Source organism: Phragmites australis, chromosome 3, assembly GCF_958298935.1.
Source record: "Phragmites australis chromosome 3, lpPhrAust1.1, whole genome shotgun sequence".
Lineage (NCBI taxonomy): Eukaryota > Viridiplantae > Streptophyta > Magnoliopsida > Poales > Poaceae > Phragmites > Phragmites australis.
This window is the reverse complement of record NC_084923.1, coordinates 19,660,890-19,684,984: the sequence shown is the minus strand read 5'-3', so window position 1 is coordinate 19,684,984 and position 24,095 is coordinate 19,660,890. Positions and strand designations below refer to the sequence as shown.

Here is a 24,095-nt window from a genome sequence, read left to right as displayed (position 1 = left end):
ACTTACGTTGCTGGTTCTGACTGTACAACTTCTTGAAGAGCTTCATTAATTCTTTGTTTTTAAACTGTCTGTAGAAGTTCGCACCCATATGACGCATGCACCACCTGCTTTTGAGATCTGGCCACTGTACTGGTACACCCCGTCGCACGCTACCGTGTTGCATATCCAGCAAAGCCTGCAACAATCCTGCATGTCTATCATGAATGAGACACACATCTGGTCGGTCAAGAACAATTGCATGCTTCACCCGCTCTAGGAACCAATACCAGTTGTCCCCGTTCTCACTCTCCACGAACGCAAACCCTAGTGGCAGGACTTGGTTGTTACCGTCGACCCCTATTGCAGACAAAATCTGCCCTTTGTACTTCCCATTCAGGAATGTTCCATCTAGGCATATGATGGGTCGGCAATATCTAAATGCTTTGATAGTTGCACCGAATGCAAAGAAAGCACGCTGCAACACTCTTTTTCCGCTGTACTCCACATCAGTAGAGGGGTACTGCTTGATATCATAGTAGCTACCTGGATTTCTTGCACAAATTGTGGCTAATTGACGAGGTAGATTGTGATACAAATCTTCATATGTACCGAACCTCATCTCAATAGCCTTTTGTTTCGCCCTCTATGCCTTCGCATAGTTTATTGTGTACTGGAACCTTTGCTCAATAGCACGGATTATTGATCGTGGCTCATACCTTAGGTTGTCCACAATCTCTCCGTACATAACATTTGCAATGAAAGCAGAAGACAAGTTCTGATGGGCGAACTCTATTTCCTCAATGTGACAATTATGTTCCTTAACTATTGAGCATTGCCAGTAGTCTGCCCATTTCCCTCTGAATGCGTGCACCTGCCAAGGGCACTGAGGAACCAAGCACTTCACATCATACTCTCTTTTACTTGATTTAACAACCTTGAATTGCCTACGAAGAGACAACGACCAGAATTTCACTGCATCAATAACTGCATCTTTTGTAGGGTACATAGCACCCTGTGACACCTCATTCTCATGGTGTTGCCACGGTGTCTGGTCAGCTTCGCTAACCACCAACTTCGAAAATTCTTGATCCCGCCACTCTGCAGGAACTGGAGCATTAGCCTCCTCATCAGACGAATCCCCATCGGCAAGGCCTTCCTCCAACTCTTCAGCCTCCAAATCCATATCTTCAATGATGCTACGGATGTGCTCCCCTTCATCAGCTACACCCATCGGCTGCAGCTCTGGAACATCATCATCCTCCTCCTTGGACCCTACATTAGCCGCCTCTGACTCATCTTCCACTGCCTCACTTGGTCTTGCTACTGCTTCTGCAGAGTTCACCTCATTTTGATCTTTCAAGTACGCCTCAGCTAATAAAACAAGCGACAGGCCACGTTCACAGCATATATCTACATACTGCCTCCAAGTTGATGTGGCTTCGATGAGAACAAGCTCACCAAAGTATCCCTGACTAGCACGGCTCAGAACAGCTTTCAACTTCAGCTCATATTGCTGCGGATCCAGTTGGAAAAACCGCATGAGCCATTTGTATACACCCACAATAGTCCTCTCATTAGCCTTACTAAGTCCCTTCATGACATGACGAAATCCAGAGAGATCTACACCGTTGGGACCGTACCTAATTTCACCATCACCATAATATATCTGAAAAATTAATTTGTCTGCCATCCCTGGAAACACCCGCAAATATAACCCATGTTAAGACAACAAACTATATTTCTGATTATCGGATAAAATAGTTTTTAAATGGTACCCTTTGTTCGCAAATTATTATCAAATGTTGCCTCATACGACCACAGGTACAAATAATATACTAAAAACTATATACTACAAATAACATACGAAAAATAATATACTAAAAATAATATACTAAAAATAATATTATATATTTAACTGCTATCGTACCATTTTCTAACTAAATTTGACAATTTTCTAAACCCTAAGTCATAAATGTCTAAAATCTATGTCATATACTACTACTGAACTAATTAACAAAAATAAAAAGGGAAAAAATTACCTAAATTTTTTCTTCAAATCCACAGCCCAAATGCAGTAGGGCATCGCCGACCTCCTTTCCTCCCCTCCCCTCTCCTCTCTACTTCCCTCTCTTCTCAAATTTCACTTTTTTCCGAATTTTATGAGTTTTCCCTATTTTTTGGGCTATTTATAGCCGAAAGGGCGCGGGGGGCTGGTGCGGCGCGGTGGGGTGGGCGGAGCCCTTACCGCCCCCTGAGAGGGCGGTAAGGAGCTCTACCCGCCCCCTCAAGGAGCGGTAAGCGCGTGGGCCGGGCGGGAAGGCCCCAGCCGCCCTCTGAGGGGGCGGTTAGGCCTACCGCCCTCTCAGGGGGCGGTTAGGACCCCTAACCGCCCTCTCAGAGGGCTGCAGCCCCCTGAGAGGGCTGCGGGCGCCTAGTTTTGTAAATATTTTCCCCAGGAATCTATTTATTTAAATTTTAACTAAAAAAATATAAAAAAACTCGAAGGTTATCTGTGCCCTTCGACATCTGAAGCCCGGCTAGGCCTTCGCCCACCGAAGACCCATAGGGACCTCATCAGCCTAAGGTTCCGTGCACTAGCTGAAGCCCGGTTGGGCCTTCGCTGGACCACTTCAGCCGAAGGCCCCCACTTCGGCAGCAGAAAGCCCGCTAGGCCTCACCAGCGCGCGGTCCAAAGGCTTGCCTAAAGGCACACTTCAGCAGCCAAAGGCCAGTTGAAGCGAAGGCCCACGTGCAGCCCACAAGCGCGCTATGAAGGCCTGGCCTGATCCGAAGGTCCATGCGCCCTCGCGTTGCAAAATCGAGTTTTTTTATTTTTATATTTTTCATTAAAAATTTAAATAAATAAATTTCTCGCTGCAAGATTTGCAAAAACAGACGTCTAGCACTCTCTAAAAGGGCTGCACATAAATTTTTTATACTCATATTTTTATTAGTAAGTAAAGTATCATTAGATCTAGAGTTTAGCGGTATAACAATAGCTATATTAGATATGACCTAGGGTTTAGAAATATAGAAAATACTGTATTTTGTAGTATATTGTAAATATTAATTATGACGTGGTAGGATAGCCATTAGATGCATAGTACTATTTATAGTATGGTAGTTTCGAATATCTAGATTGTACAGAATAATGCTGTAAGTAATTATTATAGGTAATTAGAAATTTTATTAAGTAGACGGATGGTTAATTAGTTTAACTAGGTTAGTTTGCTTAGGGATAATATTAAATAAACCTATTGTTGGGCGATAATCGGTGTCGGTAATTTTGTTATAGTTTCGATAATCAGAAATATAGTTTTTCGGTCTTAATATTGGATATATTTTCGGATGTTTCAGGGATGACAGATAAATTATATTTTCAGATATATTACAGTAAAAGCCAAATTAGTTATGGTCCTCACAGTGTATATCTCTCTGGTTTTCAGCATGCCATTATGGGACTTAGTAGAGCCAATGAGAAGACCATACTGGGCGTGTGCAAGTAGCTGATGCGTCATTTTCAACTGGATCCCCAGCAATATGATCTTAAGCTGAGAGCTGTGCTAAGCCGTGCTAATCAGGGCTACTTTGGCGAGCTCGTTCCGATCAATGCAACATCTATTTGGAGACAGTATGTAGATATATCATGTGACCATGGGCTACCTCTGGTTTTGTTAGCTGAGGCGTACCAGAAGGATCCAACAGAGATAAACTCTGCGGAAGCAGTAGCGAGAACAAGTCAGACAGTGGTAGATGAATCAGACCCAGTAAATGTCGGGGACAGGTAAGATGTTGGGGTTATGCTTGAGATGCAACCGAGCAGTGTAGCCAATGAGGGGGAGCACGTCCCTAGCATAATTGAAGAGATGGAGATGGAGGATCAAGAGCTGGAGGAAGCCGTTGCCGATGAGCATTCATCCGACGAGGAGGGAAATGCTCCTGTTCTTGCAGAGTGGAGGAATCAGGAATTTTTGAAGCTAGTGGTTAGTGAGACTGATCGGACACCGTTGGAGTATCATGAGAACGAGGTGTTTCAGGGTGCTATGTACCCTACTAAGGAGTCTGTTATTGATGCAGTTAAATTCTGGTAGCTGTCTCTTCGGAGGCAGTTCAAGGTTGTGAAGTAGAGTAAAAGGGAGTACGACGTGAAGTGTTTGGTGCCTGATTGTCCTTGGCGGGTGCACATATTCCGGGGAAGTCGGTTGACTATTGGCAGTGCTCAATAATCAGGGAGCATAATTGTCACATTGAGAAAATAGAGTTCTCCCACCGGAACCTGTCATCTGCTTTTGTTGTCAATGTTATGTATGGGGAGATTATGGACAACCTGAAGTATGAGCCACGATCAATATTCCGTGCTATTGAGCAAAGGTTCCAGCATACAATAAACTACGTGAAAGCATGCAGGGTGAAACAGAAGGCTATTGAGATGCGGTTTGGGACATATGAAGATTCATATCATAATCTACTACGTCAATTAGCCACAATATATGCAAGAAACCCTGTAAGTTACTATGACATCAAGCATTACCCCTCGATTGATGTGGAGTATAGCAGGAAACGCTATCGTTCTAGACCGGCCAGATGTTTGTTTGATTCATGATAGACATGCGGGGTTGTTGCAGGCTTTGCTGGATATGTAATATGGGAGTGTTCAAAGGTGTGTTACAGCAAAGTGGCCTAACTTGAAGAGCAGGTGGTGCATGCGGCATATGGGTGCAAGCTTTTATAGACAATTAAAAAACAAGGGCTTGATGAAGCTTTTCAAGAAATTGTGCAGTCAGAACCAGCAGAGATAGTTCAATGCCCTATGGGCAAGACTAGACAAACTAACCATGAAGCAGACAACTGAGCTAGCAGCCACAGGTGATGAACCGATTGCTCTTGGACCTCTCCCAACAGATACTCCTCAGATAGTGGGCTTTGATGTATGACAGTGGTGGGGCAAGGTATGGGATAATAACAAATAATCTTGCTAAGGTCTACAACTGGATCATGCGGGGTATGAGTCCCTCTCACTTGTTGGAATTGTAGAAGGTATTATGCATGGGACTTGCAGATATTTTATTGATCGCTACGCAGCTGCTTCGAAGGCAATGGAAGATAATCGTATGCTTTGTGGATAGATTCTATGTGAGTACATGGAGAAGGCTACAAAAAAGGCACACATGCATCGTGTTAATTAAGAGAGGACTGTGGAGCACAGGTTCAGTGTCCTGTCCAGGATAAGGGTCGTAGGGGTGGAAGACGTGAGCGGCATGTGCAAGAGTGTGTGCTTAGGAGTGACTCATGCATTTGTACGTTCCAGAAGCCACAATTGCTACACAGGCCGTGTACACACGTCATAGCTGCATGTGCGAAGCACAATATGCTTCGCAGGCAATATGTTTCTAAGTACTTTATGAAGGATCAAATACTAAACACATGGAACCATGAGCTGTATGGCTACGACATTGTTGATACATTTACAAGTAATCCAGGTCCCTCACGAATCTATGTGCCAGATTTTTAAAGGATGAAGAACGCACCGGGACGTCGACAAACTCGTCGAATTCGAAATGATATGGATGAATCCGAGGGTTCAAGGGTGAAGTGATGCAGCTAGTGCAATGAAACAGGTCACACATACAAGTATTGTCCAAAAAATGTATCTGTTGTGTAAGTGGGGGCATGACCGCGATTTAGTGTGAATGTATTTAGCGTATCTTGCTGTTATATTTGTACAGTCTTAGCCTTAGTTACCTACATTGCATTTGGACCTTACATTTATACCAACATGTTGCAATATATTCATGTAACTTTTTGTACGTGTATGTAATATGTTGTTCACGTAACTATGTGTATATTTTCATGTAATAGACTGTACATATTATTCATGTATATATAGTTTCAATGTATAATTGGATTCAATATATATTCTTCTTGTCTACATATTGTAATATATTCATGTATATTTGGTTTCAATGCAGATATGACGCACCCTCCGACCCCCAAGCTTCTTGACCCTGTAGTGGACAAGAGGCACCGCAACTTCTTGTCTGCCATTCACCAGACGGAGTTAGGGGTATTCCGACCACGTGGCCCTAGGGAGCTACTTACTATCGACGATCGTTGGAAGCACCGGTATATCGCTAATTAGCTACGTATGTGCCGATTTATTTATGTATTACATGCCTCACATTCACGTTCTATTCCGAATGGTGCAGGTTGGCAGCATCTGGACCCCTACCACTGTGTCGTTTGGTGGAGACCCAAGTGACGGAGAACCCTGAGATAGCAGCGAGACTATTCTATTTTGATCGCTCCCTGATCGCTGCCCTAGTTGACCGATGGAGGCCTGAGACCCATACTTTCCACCTCCCCTGCGGCGAGATGGCTCCGACGTTGCAAGACGTAGCCTACCTATTAGGCTTACCTTGCGCCGGAGCTGCCATTGGAGTCGTCGACATGGATGCAGACTGCATGAACGTCATGCATCAATGGTTCTCCCCTGTTCAATGGACTGATGATGCATCCCCCTACGTGCCCAGTTCCTGTTGGATCCACAAGGGCCCACGAAGAAGTGAATCTTACAGCTCCAAGTACCTTCCAATTTAACTTCCCAATTACTTTACAATTTTTCAAATATTTTACTCACCATCATTTGCATTACTTGTAGCCTACATACATGCACCTGGAGGCCAGCTTGTACTCAGTCTGGAGGCACTTGGAGGCCTACCTGCTTTGGTTGTTTGGCTGGGTTATGTTCACCAGCGGCTAAGGCCACCTGGTGTTGAGGACGTTTGTTCTGTACGCAAGGTGGATAGCGGATGTGGAGCCCGATGATGTCCCACAGTTGAGTTGGGCATCTGCTGTCCTTGCTGCGATGTATCGGACGTTGTGCGATGCATGCAAGAAGAAGGAGCAACTAGCCACATTTGCTGGGTGCCCACTATTGCTGCAGCTATGGTCTTACGAGCAGTTCGCGATAGGCCAGCCAGTTGTGGACCACTCCTCGTACCCTGAGGAATGGTACGGTGAGCCCGAGGAGGATGGGTCCACCATGGCCTCACTGTGGTGTCGACGCCGAGTACGTACATAATATTTGAATGCTTTACTTGTCACATGTTTTTGTTCTGGATTCTGACTATGTTTCTCCACAGCCGCACTGGGCGCATGAGCAGGCCCATAGCGCGTACAAGCTTTTTAGGTCACAGTTCGACTGTCTTCATCCAGACGACGTGGTCTAGACCCCCTACAGCTACTTGTCCATCCAAGCCCGTGCATCTATGGGTCTATCCCCGTTGTGTACCCGTGATGAGGAGTACTGGCTTACGAAGACGTCGCTCGTCTTCGACATCTACGTCGAGGAGTACTCACCCCATCACGTCATGAGGCAATTCGGGCGCTACCAGGTTTTCCCCCTCGTCAACATTCGCACGATTACAGGCCATGTCCACAGGTGACTAAAATCAAGTAAATAATTCATAGCATTCATCTCATTGTCGGTCTATTTAACGTGGTTGACTTGCAGGTATACACGAAAGGAACAGCCAGGTGGACACCTCTGGGTAGATCGCTTGGCGTCGTACGTCTCAGCATGGTCCCATGCCCTTTACGATGTCATGGAAGAGGCTCGTCCTTTCGACGAGCGGAGCTTCGAGGAGTACCTACGATGGTAGGTGCCACATACATGTACACAGGTCACATTCACCCCAGAGATTATCCGGCACGACGTCGCGTCGACTATAGAGGCCTACCCGGGCCATTGGGACGAGGATGTTTCATTAGTGGTATGTGTAATTAACATCTCATTTAATTAGCATATAATCCCATATATAAACTAAAACATTTATTTCTTGTTTGTTTCCTTAGGCTGATATCATTTATCATATCCATAGGGACGCGGCTAGAACCATGGACCGCTTCAGGCAAGGGGTGCAGTTCAGTATGGCAGATGTAGCGGGGTTTGTCAAGCGGGTTTTTGACAAGACCGTGTGGGCCCTGAAGCTTACCTCTTGCTGGTCCACTGCAGATGTCGCCGGGGCTCCTCCTAGATCGAGTGGGGTCCACACAGAGACGTCTAGGAGGTCTAATGTGCAACGCTATCCACCGGGGCCGACACCCACACGGCCACCTGGACCATAACCTACAGGCCAGGACACAATAGGTATGGATATTTCATACGCACGACATTTAGAGATATCCGTTTGTTACTAATGTATTAATTTCAAACAAATATTAGGTGCACCTACACACGTCTCGACACTGCCACCTACCAAGCCCAATGCCGACACCCTCACCTCTTGCAGGTCACTCAGGTAATGGGCGACACTACATTGCGTATTCAATATATTCAATAGTATATCTAATATTGTTTGCAGGTTACTACGGAGATGAGGTCGGGCTGTCTTCAGCTTCACCTCAACCAGTCCCACCACCACCGTTCGCCCCCTACTACGGCACACACGCCTGGCCATATACTGCTGCACCTGCATACCACACAGGTACAATATTGCATTTTATACAAATACTTTTATTTGCATATTTTCTGTATCTAATAAACTCATTTGTTCGTAGGCCCCTCCAGTCAGTACACATGGACGCCAGTGGAACCTTCGCAATCGTCATACCCAAGTCAGGAGGATGAGCTTGGGCCAGACCCCCCGTTCGACCTCGTGAGGGACTTCTTCGGGGGCACACCAGACTACGACGTTGTCCCGCAGTCTCAGCTGTCCAATGCTCCACTTCAAACACAGCACACCTATGAAGAGGCCTCGACACCTTTGATCCCTACTAGGCCTACCAGACAGGTTGGTCCACCCAATGCCCTGACCTACTCTAGCGGGCATGTGAGGGCCAACCAGCGGCAGTGGCACTGGGACAATGATGGTGGGAACGGCCGACGTCAGCGGGAGAGACAGCAGTAGGATTGTACATTTGCTTTTGTAACTTACATATGCATCTTCGATTAGCGAACTATTCTTACATATTCAGGCGTCTGCTCTCTATGGTTGTCATGTCCCAAATCCTTAATCACATATTTAAGCATAATTATGCTTCTTAAGCATTATGTTTAATTTTGTGTAATTTGTTTTGTAACTCTAGAGCAATTCATTTCAAGTCAATTGAATAAGAGGAAGAAATCCAGGAGAGAAAAGAATGAAATTAGCAGTTAAAACGGACTCTTTCTCTAACACGTGGGCCCCACCGGAGTGGGCCAACCACCCCACTCTCTCTCCCTCTAGAGTGGCAGCCCTCTCTCTCTCCTCCCTCACTCCCCCACGCCACCCCACCGTGCTCCCCTCCCCTCTCACTCTGCCTCTCACTCCCTCTCTCTTTTCTTCCAAAATCCAAGCTCAAGAGAGGGACTTGAGGTGAGTATGTGGTACCATTGTGATCACAAGCTCATGAGCTATCCATCCCTCCAATTCATTTTCCTTTTCCCAGAGGATTTGAGCCGGATTTGCTGTATTTTGGTGTTTAGGGTTGAAATGTGAAGAACACCGGATTTCTTCGCCTCTTGAGCTTTTCCTCCGTTTCGTCCTTCAATCAGCGGTCCACAATCTTTAATAAAGGCCATTGGGTGAGTCCCCTAAACTCCCATGGCAAGAATCTGCCTTTTGGATGGTTGGATTTCGAATTTTGAGCTAGGGGTTTGAAGTTCATGAGTTCTTTATGAATTAGAAGCAATAGTCGAGTTTTGGTCGATTTTGGTGTATACATGTTATCCTACACGGTAGAGAAAGTTAATGTGATGCTCTAGGTCCAAGTCCTCACTCCAAATGTCGCCGAAATCGTCGCCGGGGAGCTCCCAAAGTGCCCCCGACGACTCCCAACAGTCTGACCGCCACCCCAAGGTCGGTCAGACCGCCAGGGGCCAAAACCCTCTGCACGGGGGTGGTATGACCGTGTTTCCCACGGTCTGACCACGACTCTTGGAGGTCTGACCGCCAGTATACCTGCAGTATGACCGCTGTATACCCAGACAACACAGTTACTACTTACTGAAACTTGTAAAATTCATAATAAATTCTATGTAGCTCCAAAAATTATGAAACAAATTTTGTTGATTTCATAATAACCTACTCTAGCTATTAAAAATATCCCCAGACATGAAATAATGAATTAAATTTATAAGATTAATTAATTAGGTTAAATTTTCATTAATTCACCGTTAATTCATCATAACTTAAAAATTGATTAATCCAATTATGCTAGTTTCCTTATGACTTGTTCTATCTAGGAAAAATGTTTTCATACATTATATGCATATTGTGGCATATATTTGCACTTCATTCATACTCATTGCGTTGCACGCGTTATGTTCATACAGCACGCCGATTCGTCGATCCCGGAGACCGAGGGCGATCCCGACGTGCCCCACCTTTGTGAGATAGTGCATCAAGGCAAGTATCTATCATATTGCACCGGGTTAACTTGAAAACTAAAATGTTAAATATGCTTACATATGTATGCATGTGTCCTCAGGTACTCTTGGGTAGAACATAAGCCGTTACATTTATTCTACCTTGGTCACCTGTTCGTGTATGTTCCTTGTAGCCTAGAGATGATGTTGTGTCTAGGTGTAAGCTCGATTTATATGCTTAGCAATGCATTAGGTCATCGGTAGAAGACGAACGGCGGCATACTCAGTTATTCACGAGCTTAGGGTTGCTCCTGTCTTACAGTTATGTTTATGGTTACAAATACTTGATGTCGAGGTGGTTGAGATGTGGTAGTTGGTTGAGTGGTGAGTATGAGGCGAGGTGTGAGTAGTGCTAGGAGGGTGTTTAGCCTGCCCGGATATGGAGTTCCCCTGGGTAGGACGGTAAAGGAAAACTGGGCACCGTAGACCGCTGGCACCGGTTAAGCACCGATCGTCGGTGTAGTCGGCTTTACCACTTACCTTACTCACCACATGCCGATCTAATGGTAGGGAGAGCCGAATACCTTCGTAGCTGTGGCTTTGTGAGGCCTGAACAACGATGGTGTGAACGGACGGGTTTGTAAGCGGTACTAGTTTGCTCCGGAAGTAGCTCTGGTACCGCCATGCCGAGCATTGCATGTTGCACATGGTTGGGGCTAGTTGGGAAAGGTTGTCACGAGTACCCCCCTTGTGTGCACTTTAGCGGGTGGCACAAGCTGTATGGTCCTCGTGTCGTGTGGGTCCAGGGTGTAAAAATAGTTTGAACTGCCGCGCTCTCGGTTATGAGCATGTCTATCGCTTACCTACACCGGTCGTAGAGTTCTTGTTGTGGTTTGTGGATGATGGCATGAGGTCGATGGTTGGACATGTGATTTTGGTCTGGGTATGGTGGTTGGTGGTTGGTGGTTCGAGTTGGCACTTGTTCACATTGATATACTTGTTGTTACTTTTACATATGCTCAGTTGTTGGTTATGGCAGGGTAGTTTCATATAAGTTGGTTAAGTTAGTTGCTCACACCTATGTCTAGGATGCTTACCGCTTAATTAACTTAACCATGTTTAATTCTTACTACCAGCTTAATGCATGATCCTTAGAGTCAGGAATATATACCCATACTGTGTAAGACTTGCGAGTACCTTCGTACTAAGGGTGCTGCCCTTAAGTTGTTGCAGGTTCACAGGTCAGTGAGGAAGAGGCGGTGTTCGGCTACTTTGTGCCTACTGATCAGGGTGGCGGGCAGGAGTAGCACACTCTACTCCGAACTCAGTGTTTTGGTATGGAGCCTAAGGGCATGTGGCTCCATATCCTTTTGTTGTATAGTTTTCTTCCACTGCGTAGTTGTTATTTCCTTTTGATGTAAATTGCGGAAACAACTACATGTTTAAAGACTTGTAATATAAATGATAATTACCTGGTCTTTATTAAATTGTGTTATTATGAATATGTTGGAAGGCATGTGTTCCGATCCTTGGGCACAAAACACGTGCCGGGACTGCCGGAGCGGTATTTTGATTAATCGTCGATGTTGTGATTATGTTAATGATCCGCCTGATGATTGGTTCGAATACTGTTTGGTCGGGTCCTCACAATGGTCTACTTACCATGTCATAACTGCATTTCTTATTCCAATGTGACCGCACACTAGCTGCATTTCTTAATCCAATGTGACCACACGCTACTTTCTATCGTCCTCGCCTTTGTATGAACCGTTCACGACAGACCTAGAAAATTATTTCTTATAAAGCTACTTATACACGAAGTGACAACTCGAAACCTCTGTCGGGAGTCTAGCTTTAGACACGAAGTGACCACACGACTCAACTTTAACCACTAAATGACAACACCTCTGTCCTGACGTAATCTGTAGACACGAAGTGACCGCACGACTCAACTTTAACCATGAATGACAACACCTTTGTCCTTGCGCAGGCTTGTCGGAGGGTGAACTCCTCAAGCAGGGGTCCGGAGGGACCCCCTTTGAGATTCAGCCGGGGGGATGATTCTGAATCCGTTTTGCGGATGAAGTAAATGGGCGTAAATGCGATGCAGGTGGAAGGGAAGGATCGGATGCAGAAGTAATAAATGCACTGGAGGTTTTTTAGACAGGTTCGGGCCACACTGAGCGTAACACCCTACTCCTGTGTGTATGCTATAAATGCTCTGAGAATGTCTCTCAGAGATGTTGCTGGATACAAGAATATTTGTCTAGCCTAGAGCTTCGGGCTCCTTGTTCTTCGGTAATCTGAGCTTCTGTCTTCGACTTGTCCTGGCTATTGTTCTGTAAAAACCTCACTTTTTACTATCCTCTAACTCGGCCCCCCTTCTTTGGGGAGCCCGCCCCGCCTTAAATACCCACCGGGCGATAGCGTGCATAGAAAGGGAGGGCGCGAGTTCCGAGGCGCCATAAATGGAAAGCAACCATCATGGGCTGCTGCGCGAAGTGACGGGGAGGGTTGAAAACGCGCCCCCATCCGGTCTTATTCGTCATCATGCCGTTCTTCAACGGGCGCCGCGGGGAGGGCCCACCGGGCAGCCACCGAGCAGCTCGGCATGCCCGCTCGGTCAGAGCGAGTCTGACACAACAGCTCGGCAGGCAGGGCGCCTTGGGCCTCGCGATGTTATCCCGAGGCGCGCCGGATGTCCTGCGATGGGACCCGTGCATTAAATGTCCAAACGCCTCCCTTCCAGAACGTGGCAGGGACTGTCAGCAAGCGTGGAGGAGCAGTTGGAGGTGACAGGCTACACACCCTCTTAAATGCAGCATCGGGCCTTTCACTGGTTGACACCTCACCGCTGGACCTCTGTGGGGGCCACCGGCAAAGGACTTCTGAGGCCATCAGGGAACCGAGTGCTCGGGGGCCACTGTTCACGGCCCCGAGCACTCTCTCCCGGAACTAACTGTTCGGATCCTTGGGGAACCGAGTGCTCGGGGGCCACTGTTCACAGCCCCGAGCACTCTCTCTCGGAACTGACTGTTCGGGTCCTCGGGAAACCGAGTGCTCGGGGGCCACTGTTCATGGCCACAAGCACTCTCTTCCGAAACTGACTTCCCTTGGATCCTCGGGGTACTCGGGTGCTCGGGGCCACTGTTCGCAGCCCCGAGCACCCCCTTCCCGATACTTGGCTTTTCTGGTCGTCGGGGGACTTGAGTGCCCGGGGGCCACTGTTCACGTCCCGAGCACTCTCTTCCTAGCACTTGGTCTTCTCGGGTCATCGGGGAACTCGGGTACTCAGGGACCACTGTTTATGGCCCCGAGAACCCTCTCCCGGGACTTAGTCTTCTCGTACCTTGCGGAGGTGATCCCACAGGAGGGCGCCACGTGGCAAACTGCTGATCTGGCCTCAGGACTCAGGGACCCCTGGTTCCTGTGTCACCGACAAGGCTGTAGAAAAGAAGTGACCACACGGGAGAGCTTTAACCATAAATTAAATAACAACACATGTATCTTGACACATGGAATCTCTGCCTAGCATCGATGCCACAACTTTTCATTCTTCAACAGGGAATCCAATGCTCCAGCCCCTCGCCAAGCCCATACACTCACTCCATGCACCTGCTCTCCGCCACCATAAATAACCCCACCTTCATCCATGGATACACCACTCATTTCTCAGTTCTCTCAACTGCAATATCTTCCTCAGCTCCACCAAGCCCACCCAAGAAACATTGGGGAATTTTTATCCCCCAGGGGGTCGAACCACCAATGTGCTTTTGTGGCGATCTTTGTAGGCTTCAAGAGTCCCATGACATCTTCTACACATATGGCCTACTCTTCTTCATGTGTGCCAACTACTAATACGACAAGCCTCAACATGGACCATATGAGTACCCACCGGTATAGTGACATAGATCAGCCACATCTTTCCCAATTTCACGTATTGTTTTACTAATCTCTCATCTTGTTTTTTTTTTGTCTAGTCTCATCTATCTATCTGTGACTTCATTGAATGGCTCGACATTGAGCAAAATGAAGACCAAAAGTGGTGGGTCGACATGACCATACGGTGGAGCAGGGAAGCTTACGCACACCGGGAGTATGAGCAATAGCAAGAGAAACTACGGCTAAAGCGGCAGGAAGAAGAGCGCATGAGGAAGGCAACGTAAGACCATACCGCGACTCAGGCCCGCGAAGCTGAGAGGGCAAGGAAGCAGGAGAGGGCCCATCGCGCTAAGGCGGCAGGTCCCGATGCCCTGAGAAAGGGCAAATATTCTAGGTGCTGTCGGTGACACAAGAACCACGGGTCCACAAGTCCCGAGGCCAGAACAGCAGAATGCCATGTGGCACCCTCCCGTGGGGGTTATCTCCCTGAGGTACGAGAAGACCAAGTCCCGGGAGAAGGTGCTCGGGGCCATGAACAGTGGTCCCTGAGGACCCGAGTTCCCCGGTGACCCGAGAAGACCAAGTACCGGGAAGAGAGTGCTCGGAGCTGCGAACAGTGGCCCCCGAGCACTCAAGTCCCCCGACGACAAGAAAAGCCAAGTACCAGGAAGAGGGTGCTCGAGGCTGCGAACAGTGGCCCCCGAGCACCTGAGTCCCCCGAGGACCCAAGGGAAGTCAGTTCCAGGAGATAGTGCTCGGGGCCGTGAACAGTGGCCCCCGAGCACTCGGTTCCCCGAGAACCCGAACAGCCAGTTCCGGGAGAGAGTGCTGGGGGCCATGAATAGTGGTCCCCGAGCACTCGGCTCCCTGAGGACCAAGAAAGGGCATATCCGGGAGAGAGTGCTCGGGGCAGCGAATAGTGGCCCCCGAGCACTCGGTTCCCCGAGGGCCTGAGAAGTCCTTCGCCGGTGATCCCCACAGAGGCCCAGCGGTGAGGTGTCAGCTGGTGAGAGGCCCGATGCTGCATTTAAGAGGGCGCGTGGCCTATCACTTCCAACTGCTCCCCCCACTCTTGCTGCCAGTCCCTGCCACGGCCTGGCAGGGAGGCGTGGGGACATTTAATGCACGGGTCCCATCACGCGTCATCCGGCACGCCTCGGGATAACGTCACAGAGCTCGAGGCACCCCGCCTGCCGCCCTGTTGTGTCAGACCTGCTCTGACCGGGCGGGCACGCCGGGCTGCTCGGTGGCTGCCTGGTGGGCCCTCCCCGCGGCGCCTGTTGAAACGGCATGATGACGAACAAGACCGGACGGGGGCGCATTTTCAACCCTCCTCGTCACCTCGCGCAGCAACCCATGATGGTTGCTTTCCATTTATGGCGCTTTGGAACTCGCGCCATCCTTTCTGGGCACGCTATCGCCCCGGCTGGTATTTAAGCTAGGCGGGCTCCCCGGAGAAAGGCAAGTTGTAGAGTACGAACTGAGTCAAGTTCAGACAACGAAAGTTGAGGACGAGCGGACGACGAGCACCGAAGAATAAGAATCACGAAGCTCTAGACTTAGACAAATATTCTTGTACACAACAGATCCTCAGAGAAATATTCTCAGAGCATTTATAGCATACACACAGTAGGGTGTTACGCTCAGTGCGGTTCGAACCTTTCTAAAGATCCCCTGAGTATTTACTACTTCCTGCATCCGATCATTCCATTCCACCTGTATCTCATTTACGCCCATTTATTTCACCTGCAAAGCGAATTCAGAATCATCCCCCGGCCGAATCTCAAATGGGGTCCCTCCGGATCCCCGCTTGAGGAGTTCACCCTCCGCCAGGTGCACTCAGTAGAGAGCATCTAATATAACCCATCATATTTTCACTCCCTAAGATATGTTATGATTAGGACCGTAATATGCTGCGAGTGCTTCACATCTATAATCTGTTCACAAAATTTGATTTTGCATCCTCCCAACAATAAGTAAAATAAAAAAATTATTAATACAATTTTACATCAAATATCGAAAAATTTACAACGATCCAGATTTTCCAAAATATCACTACTCCATTATGCGTACTAGCCACTTTTTTTACCATTCTGATCCAAAATTTGCAACATATCAATTTCAAATATTTTTCACCGAATGAATATACACTATTTTTAATATTGAGCAATACAAACGTAAAATTAAAAAAACAAACCAATTTCACCATACCTGGGCCTACCCACCACCTGAGAAGACAGTTACCTCCTACCGCCCTCTCAGAGGACGGTTACGCCCTACCTGCCCTCTAAGAGGGAGGTTAGCCGCACCCACCCTTTCAGATAGCGTTAAGGGGTGCTTTTGCCACCGTAGCTCTTTCAGAGGGCGGTAAGGATGGCCACGGTAGCAGGGCCATGCAGCCCTTTCAGAGGGCGGTAGATGTATATTTTTGCAAATCTTGCTGCGTGGAGTTTATTTATTTAAATTTTTAATCGAAAAATATAAAAAATAAAAAACTCTTGCAAAATCCATCTGATCTGAAGACTCGATCCGAAGGCCTCTTCATCTTTGGATTGGAATCCTTATGGACGGCACTGGGTTTATTCTAGAAAAAAATAAGTGGGAGGAATCAGCCTCTACCTTTGAATCTTTTATATAGGTAAGGAAAAGAGATGAAACGTTTCCTCTAATTTTTAGTAGGGTATAAATATTACAAAGAGAACGTTAGACCTTTATATGAGTTGATTTTTTACGTTGGCTTCTTTGCTAGCTTGCTCTTTCCCCCAACAATCTTCATAATAGATTAGCGTGTCTGGCCTGATCCGGAGGCCCATGCGCCCTCACGTTATCTTCATAATAGGTTAGTTCTCTCTTCTCAACAAAAGTCTCCCTGTCTCAGTTTTTTCATTTGACCTTTGTGATCAAGGTCCACAAACAGGGACCCACACGGTATCATTCTCGCAACAACCTTATTAAAAGATTATGTATGTTTCTAAAGTGATTTTTGTGTCTTCTCGAAGATCAACCATTATCTGGAGCTTGAAGTTTGTTTACTCCATGCTTACTCTAGGTGCTTTGGTTAAGTTGATGCATTTAGTGACTGTGTTATTGGAGTAGGAAATATGAAATATTCACACTGATGAGGTCACGTTGGAGAACAAGCCGAGTGACCTCGGCATCTCATGGTGGACTGGAGGAAGTAAGAGCAGACGAAGCATGAACTCGCAAAGGTAGCAACGTACCTCATCGGTGGCGGTACTATGTTCACATTTTGGCTTTATACGTATGACACACGTATATGTGTTGAAATTCCAAAGGTACGGGCATAAAAGAAAAGGTACGCAGGCACCCAGGCAACATCAAACCGTGCACCCTCACCACGCGCGCGCGGTCACATGCATGCATGCCCATGCAGGCGTGTCACAAGTCACGCGTAGGCGTCCGGCACGAGCCGCGGCGTGACAATGGCGCGGAGCGGGACGGCCTTGGGCAGCGCGAGCCCGAACGTCTCGGTCATGTCCAGCTTCTCCTCGCCGTCCGGCAGGCGCCACTCGAACGCGTGCACCAGCGTCCCCAGGAAGTACTGCACGAATACCATGCCCGCCAGCTTCCCGGCGCAGATCCTCCGGCCGGCGCCGAACGGGATGAGCTCGAAGTAGTTCCCCAGCGGGTCGACCTTGGCCGCCGCCCCGCCAGGCAGGAACCGTTCGGGCCGGAACTCGAGAGGCGCCTCCCACGCCGCCGGGTCCCGGCCGATGGCCCAGATGTTGATGAGCAGCCGGGTGTTGGCCGGGACGTGGTAGCCGTCGACGTCGTCGCAGGCGTCGAAGGAGAAGTGCGGGAGGCTGAGCGGCGTGGACGGGTGCAGCCGCATGGCCTCCTTGCAGACGGCCTGCAGGTAGGGGAGGCTGGGAAGGTCCGACTCCTCGAGGCGGCGACCGCGGCCGACGACGCGGTCCACCTCCTCCTGCGCGCGCGCCATGACGGACGGGTTCTTGAGCATCTCCGCGAGCGCCCACTCCACGATGATCGACGACGTGTCCGTGCCCGCCGTGAACATGTCCTGCGTGCATGCATTGCAACCCCGTTCGTTTCAGTAAAGCAAAAAAGGGACACTCTAGTACAGATGATGAGATGATGGTACGCGCATAGAAAATCTTCGACCCATGCTGTTAATTATGACAGTACTTTTGCTTCAATGTTTTGACGAAAAATGCGCACAAAAGATTAGCTGTTCCGTATGCTGCTTAAAAATAATTAAGCATGTACAGTTGCTGCATATCCAACCATACCTCGAAGAGAAATTGCACAACAAAAAGGAGCTAGCTAGCAAGCTACCCTGCACCAACCGAGCACTACAGATGAGTTGAGTGGGCCACCTTATCGACAGCCTAACCTAATCTTATCCCTGCAGACAGCGCTAATTTCTTTTACGAACTAAGACGTTAATAATGATCAGTTGCTTTCAAGTTTGATGCTGCAAAGGGTTGCTTTTACTGACATATTAGTGGGGAAACAGCAGTACGTTACAAGGCAAGTGAGCTAACAACAACTTGTGATTTTAAGACAGAGTCCAGAAGTCACAGATCAAATACAGTGGCTATTCGAGACAAGCAGATTTCTGGTTATACAGTATGACAAAAGCTAAGTGCGTCGATTTAAAATAAACTAAGTGCATCCATTTCAAAATTGAAAACAATGCCAAGTGCATCGGTAGGTGTAACCTAATTAAATCAATCTTGAGCTAGCACCGCATCAGTATATGCGGCATATTGAGTTTGTAATCATCAGTGGAGTTCCAATCATTGTGACCTGCAAAATTCAACATGATGTTCTAAACAAAGTAGACTGAGCGCCCTGTTTTTTTCCAACATTATCTAACGGCGCTAGTTTTGTTTGGTTTGGTTTGGTTGCTTGAGTCATATAACGTATTGTGGGTGAGATTTAATATGTTGCCACTCGCACCAACAAGACAAGTACTGCACCACACGAGGCGATCGTGGCAAGCGATCCTCTATGATTTTAAGACAAGTACTGCCACAAATAGTTGATGTTTAAAACATTTACGTGTCTTCAGAACATAGTTTTGACTACCAAATCCTATTGCAATATACGAAACGGATATGGTTATTGGTACGGTACGTATATATCTCTTGTGGCTATTGGTAAATTAACATATCTTGTTTTTGTTAGACGATATTTTATATAGTCATATCTCTAATGATCTGTTAATTTAGGTGAAAGTTAACCCATCACGTCACACCAATAATTTCATTATCCATAGAGCACTTCATGTTAACTACTCCAAAATTCCAGAGACTTATAAAGCCACTATCATTGCGCGCTGGCAAAACAGCTACATTGGCAGTTGAAGCATCTCTCTCGCTCTCACTGTATTCAAAAGTGGTAGGTAAGTGGGGGAGATTAACTAGCTAACATGTCATCATTAAGTGTGGCTTCAAAGCTACACCAAATTAATCAGATGTCTAGAACTGCAGATCGTACCGTATCGATTAGTTGATTCTTCTCTAGATAATATTTGGGTTGTTTCTTCGATCAATGAGAGAGAATTATCAACGACTATTGTGTGCTAAGATGTCACCCCAAATTTTCTACGGGTTTGGAATATATATTAACCCAACTTTTAGTTACTTTTTGGATACATGTCGATGGAAAAGAAATAGTAAAAGGATTTCCACGCTCCTGGATGGGGCCCTCTTATCTAATTCCAGAACAAATACCTTGGGAAAAACTATTGCGCACTGGTCTAAATTTTTTTATATCTAAGTCATCTAAAATTACATATTGTTTAGCGTAAAATTGCAGAAAGTGAAATGCCTAGTTTTGATAGAAATCTAATGCATTTTTGAACTGCATATAGAAATAACACGAGCTGTTACGTAATGATCTAATAATGATTTAAAAAACTGATTGAAAAGTAAGAAGTTTACAAGTCACTTGAAATATAATTTTGAAACTCCCCTTTTAGGATTGCTGTGTTTCTTTGCATGTAAGCAAGGCTATAACCAGTGGCCTTTCTATTCTCAACCAAATATGCGTAGCACCTGGTTTAATTTGGACCATTTGGTCTAAAGATTTCGACCAAACAGAACCATCGGCTATCATTGATCGGATTGGTCTAGACCGAAGCCTTCCCCCAAATTTGTCCCTTTCCAACAATAACACATACTCCCTCTAGTTGTAGATGTAGGTCATTTTAATCTCCTCAACTATTCTCTAAATATAAATCATTCTCGAACTTCTATATATTTTTTTCTCTTTTATTCATGTCTTACTCTTGTTTAATAAATATTATCACTCTCACAATTGAACGAGTTATCTTTTCCAATACAGAATAAATAAAAAGTAACAAGTTTATTTGATTTACTTTCTTAATTTTTATGCACAAATCTAAAACAACCTATATTTACAATCAAAGAGAGTAACAACATAGCAGTTGGCAATACAAAACTATCTATACAAAGATTACTACAAACAACTATAATCAACAACGACTAGAAGCAGTCTTAAATAGGCTGGACTTTTTAGTTTACTAATCTGATTGTTATATACCTTTTGATACAAACAGTTGAAAAAGACATGTGCATGGGTTCCGCGCCATTGTATAAAAGATTTTTTGCGGTGTGGACGGAGTTCTCAATCTGGTCTCTTCCCAACAACTCCACTAGCCCATCTCCTACCTAGATTCACTCATTCTCGTTAGCCAGCCGCCCCACAATTGCACCGCACCAACGCGACAAATCGATAGCTCGGCTGAGCTTTCGGCTAGTGCCTCGTTAGGTGCTTCCATGATGTCAGTGGCGGAGGTTAGTAGGGCCAAAGTAAGTCAGGACTCTCTAATCTTGCAAAATTGTTGAAAAAACATTAAATTTTATTGCTAAGTGCTAATAAATTGCTAATCTGTTCTTCTAATCTAAACTCATACTAGATTGGTCTCTTTTTTTTCAAGCTCCGCCATTACATGATGCCACGAGTGCGCACGAATGATCCATGTACTTCTCATCACAGATTCAATTAAGTTATCCATAGATTCCATACTAGCTAGTAAATTGCAGCGATAGATTAGTTAATCAGGAAATGGAGCAAAATGATGAATCAAGACATTACGAATTCCCACAATTGACTATAGCAACTGAAACTCCTATTAAAGGTAAAGATATAAACCATGATATATAGGCCATGGGGTTATTTAAGGAAAAAAAAAGATGGTAGTCTAAAATGTTGTTTTTACAATCATAATGAAAACATACATAATCTTTTTTAATGTTTCCTAGCCAAGTCAAGACCAACTAGCATATTGTCATAATAACTTTGGATATTAATAGACCTAGAAATATAACTCATATGGTGGGCAATAATTGGTTACGGGAGGTAGGAACGAAGGGAAAGAAAAGAACCTTGGTTGAGGTACTGTTATTTTTAGGACTATCTAGTTTTATCATAATTGATATTGTGTTTAATAAAAAAACAAATATATTATTTATACAGATAATTTTTAGAATAATTTATTAGCTAAGATTCTGAAGACTATAAAAAAGACAAAATCAAAGGAAAGATGTATTGAATGTGTGCCGCACTCTGAAGGTGGTAATAATGGATATCTTCGCAAAACATGGTTGGCGACGTAGTTAAAAGTAGATGTTTCGTGATGTTTTTTATCATGCTTTATCTCTTTATTGTTGCTAGCGTTTAGCTGAAACATTATAACAATAACGGTGGCCGTATGCATCTAAGATTGAAAAAACCGAAATGTTATCCATTTTCTAAAAAAAAGTTGAGCTGAGAGAACTTACGAAGATGAGGCCCTTGATGTTGACCTCGGTGATGGTCTCGCCGCTCTCGTCGTCGGCGCCGGCGTCCATGCTGGCGCGGAGCTTGTCGACGAAGTCTTGGTGGCCCTCGCGCGCGCGGTCCTCGGCCGTGGCCGCGTGCTCCGCTAGAAGCTTGGTGATGAGGCCGTCGAACTGGAGGTGAATCCGCCGCAGCTTCGCCTGCACGCCCTGCAGGTCCAGACGCGCCAGCGCCGGCACGAAGTCGCTGATGTTGAACAGCCCCGCGCCCGTCAGCAGCGACACGACCATGTCCTTGTAGCTGCATACGTATATGATATGAACACGCACATATTTTATTAGATGTACACATAAGAAAAAAGATTAGTTTCATCAACGACAAATCCAAGTTCCGCTAAGTTAAATTAAGTTCATTGATTGTGTAGAATTTGTCAGTAAGTGGGTGCATTATTTGACTCGTTTCACTTTCAAGTGTTTTGGTGAGCGACTCATATCACTGACTAGGACTGTCCGGTTCAGTCCTTGGCTTGCTGACTCTTCACGTACTATATGATAGCAGCTCACTGATTTGACTAAACCTCATTAATTCGTGTAAACTGCATTCTAAATTTCATCGAAAATTAAGGTAGCAGTAATAATCCTGAAATGAAGGGGAAAAAATATGATGCGGTGGAGGAGCACGCCAATGAATTGCACGCAGCTCTCCTCACCTGTTGGACTCGTCCCCCTGAGCGTCGAACACCCGCTTGCTCACGGTGATCTGCCCGACGATGTTGGCGAGCGCGCACACGAGCACCTCCGGCACGACAACGGGGCGGCCGGCCTCACTCGCCGCAGCCATGCCCCGCAGCAGCCTGCCGGCCTCGTCGCGGCGCACGCGCGCCCAGTCCGCGAGCGCGCGCGCCCCGAGAAGGTGCACACTTGCCAGCTTCCGCATCAGCTTCCACTTGGGCCCGTAGTTGGCGAACACCATGTTCTGGCAGCTGTACGTGATGTCCGCGGCGCTCGCCACCGCGGGCCGATTTGCGTACCGCGCGTCCAGCGCCTTCAGGAACGTCCTCGCCGCGGACGGCGTCGACGCCACCACCACGCCGCAGGTGCCCATCTTGAGGTACATGATGGGTCCGTACTTGCGCGCCAGCGCGGCGAGGCCGGCGTGCGGGGCCGGGCCGACGAGCGGCAGCGCGCCGAGGATGGGGAGCCCGGGCGGACCCGGCGGGAGGCGGGAGCCCAAGCCAGAGGAGGAAGGGTGCAGCAGGGAGCGCAGCGCGAGGTGGAGGACGAGGCAGAAGAAAGCGCAGGAGAGCACGAAGGGGTCGGTGAACAGCGCGGCGAGCTGCATGGTGGCGGTGCGCTGTGGTGGCGCCGGCAGTAAGGAGAGGAGTGGCGTGTCAGCGTCTGTGCCGCGGAAGGATGGATGCGCGACGGGTTTATATTAGAGAGGCGTTGCACTCTGCTGCGTAATCTATTCTCTAAAACAGTTTTTTTTTTTCCAAACGAGTTATAGTTGTAAACCGGCTACGTGATATATAGACAAGTACATGTATTAAGTGATATGCCGATGTTCATACTATCACGCTGACCTAATTTTTATTTGAAGAAAGTTAAGTTAGATTTTTTTTTATGATCATGTTCGTTGAATTTGATCTTGGGCGTGCTAAGCCCTTGTTTGTTTTTTTTTTAATCATGATTGTAATAATTCAGATTGTGATTCTCACGATTTAAAAAGAATAGTTAGAATTTAGATTGTACCATCTAAAATAAATAGAATCAAATTATTATAATCTTCCTCCTCTCATTTCCCCTATAGACTCTCCAGTACCATCACCGTCACTATCGATTGATGCGACTCCAACCATCTCTTTCAATGCTAGCGGTCTCATCATACTCCTCTCCAACTTCCCTACCGATTTCATTCACCAAATTACCACACCATCACATCACGACATAGCTCGAACTCTTCAATCTTCCACTCCCCATCTTCTCCTCGCTCCTCTTCCTATGGTGGACAGCGGATCTAGAGACAGCCGCATTCCCAAGAGGCTCTTCATTGCACACTACCATCTTTGGGCATACCAATGGGGAATTAACTACTT

General features: G+C 46.7%; 1 protein-coding gene across 1 annotated transcript; it reads right to left on the bottom strand.

The window, feature by feature from the left end:
* Positions 1 to 17,419: 17,419 nt before the first annotated feature.
* Positions 17,420 to 23,488, bottom strand: LOC133912576 (flavonoid 3',5'-hydroxylase 1-like). The gene is made up of 3 exons (XM_062355392.1): positions 22,710 to 23,488; positions 22,003 to 22,300; positions 17,420 to 18,251 (listed from the first exon to the last, which is right to left on the bottom strand). Exons 1-3 carry the CDS (start codon positions 23,339 to 23,341, stop codon positions 17,616 to 17,618), a joined length of 1,566 nt encoding a protein of 521 aa, XP_062211376.1. The 5' UTR covers positions 23,342 to 23,488; the 3' UTR covers positions 17,420 to 17,615.
* Positions 23,489 to 24,095: the final 607 nt, after the last annotated feature.